We start from the raw sequence: 1,058 nt of genomic DNA on the forward strand, positions 1-1,058 counted from the left end.
GGTGTTTCTCACATGAACAGTATATTAAAATACTTGCACTAAAGAGTGTTTCTCACATGAAAAGTATATTAAAATACTTGCATACAGGGTGTTTCTCACATGAACAGTATATTAAAATACTTGCATACAGGGTGTTTCTCACATGAACAGTATATTAAAATACTTGCATACAGGGTGTTTCTCACATGAACAGTATATTAAAATACTTGCACTAAAGAGTGTTTCTCACATGAACAGTATATGATGAAGGCACTTAGATACAGGGTGTCAAGAAATTATGTTAATATAATTATTTAATTGTGTATGAAAGACAAAAGTCTTGAAATTTTTGAAGAAGAATTACATCTGACCAACTGAACACATGCATGGTAGAACGATATAGACCTGACAGAAATTTCAATACATTCAGAAACGAATATTGATAATATTTTTAACATAATTTTCGGACACCTTATAGTTAATAATCTCAAATACCCGTAGACTCATCATATTTTGCTTTCAAATAAAAACCTTACATTATTAAGGCATACCTGTAAATTCCTAAGATAAATATATTTGCTTAAATTTTCTTCGAATCTATCTAAATTTTGGATCACGGCTTTTACTTGCAGGTTGCGACATCTAACGGCTGGAGGCAAAATTCCACGCAGCTCCATCTCTTCCCTTTCTCGCGTAGAAACCGCCAAACCCTAATAATAAACATAGAATATCATATGGAATAAAATACTTTTATTATTTCCTTTTCTACTGTTAGTCTTACTTTAACATATTAAATTTAGGCCTATCACTTCTACGATAGTTAACTTCACACCGAACTTTTCCTTGGCTGTAACTTTACTCTCTTCAGCTATTGTATGTGTGTTGTTTCCATTCGTTTCACTCTATTTATATGTTTATCATTTAATCGTCTGCCTACCTTCTAGAAATCTCTATATTCTGTACGTTAATGTATTGAACGCGACGTTCGATAGTCTCAACATCAATGAATTATAAACACAACTTCCTGCTTTTAACTCTTATTATAACAAAACTAAACAATAATAAAATATTCACTCACA

General features: G+C 31.4%; 1 protein-coding gene across 1 annotated transcript in view; it reads right to left on the reverse strand.

Moving 5' to 3' along the window:
• The window catches only part of LOC106471766 (NADP-dependent malic enzyme-like), a 41,887-nt gene that overhangs the window by 30,334 nt on the left and 10,495 nt on the right, over positions 1-1,058 (reverse strand). Inside the window, exon 2 of the mRNA XM_022401309.1 lies at positions 531-689. Coding sequence (XP_022257017.1) covers positions 531-689 — 159 coding nt within the window. The remainder of the gene's footprint in view (positions 1-530; positions 690-1,058) is intronic.

Source organism: Limulus polyphemus, unplaced genomic scaffold (assembly GCF_000517525.1).
Source record: "Limulus polyphemus unplaced genomic scaffold, Limulus_polyphemus-2.1.2 Scaffold115, whole genome shotgun sequence".
In the NCBI taxonomy this organism is placed as follows: Eukaryota; Metazoa; Arthropoda; class Merostomata; order Xiphosura; family Limulidae; genus Limulus; species Limulus polyphemus.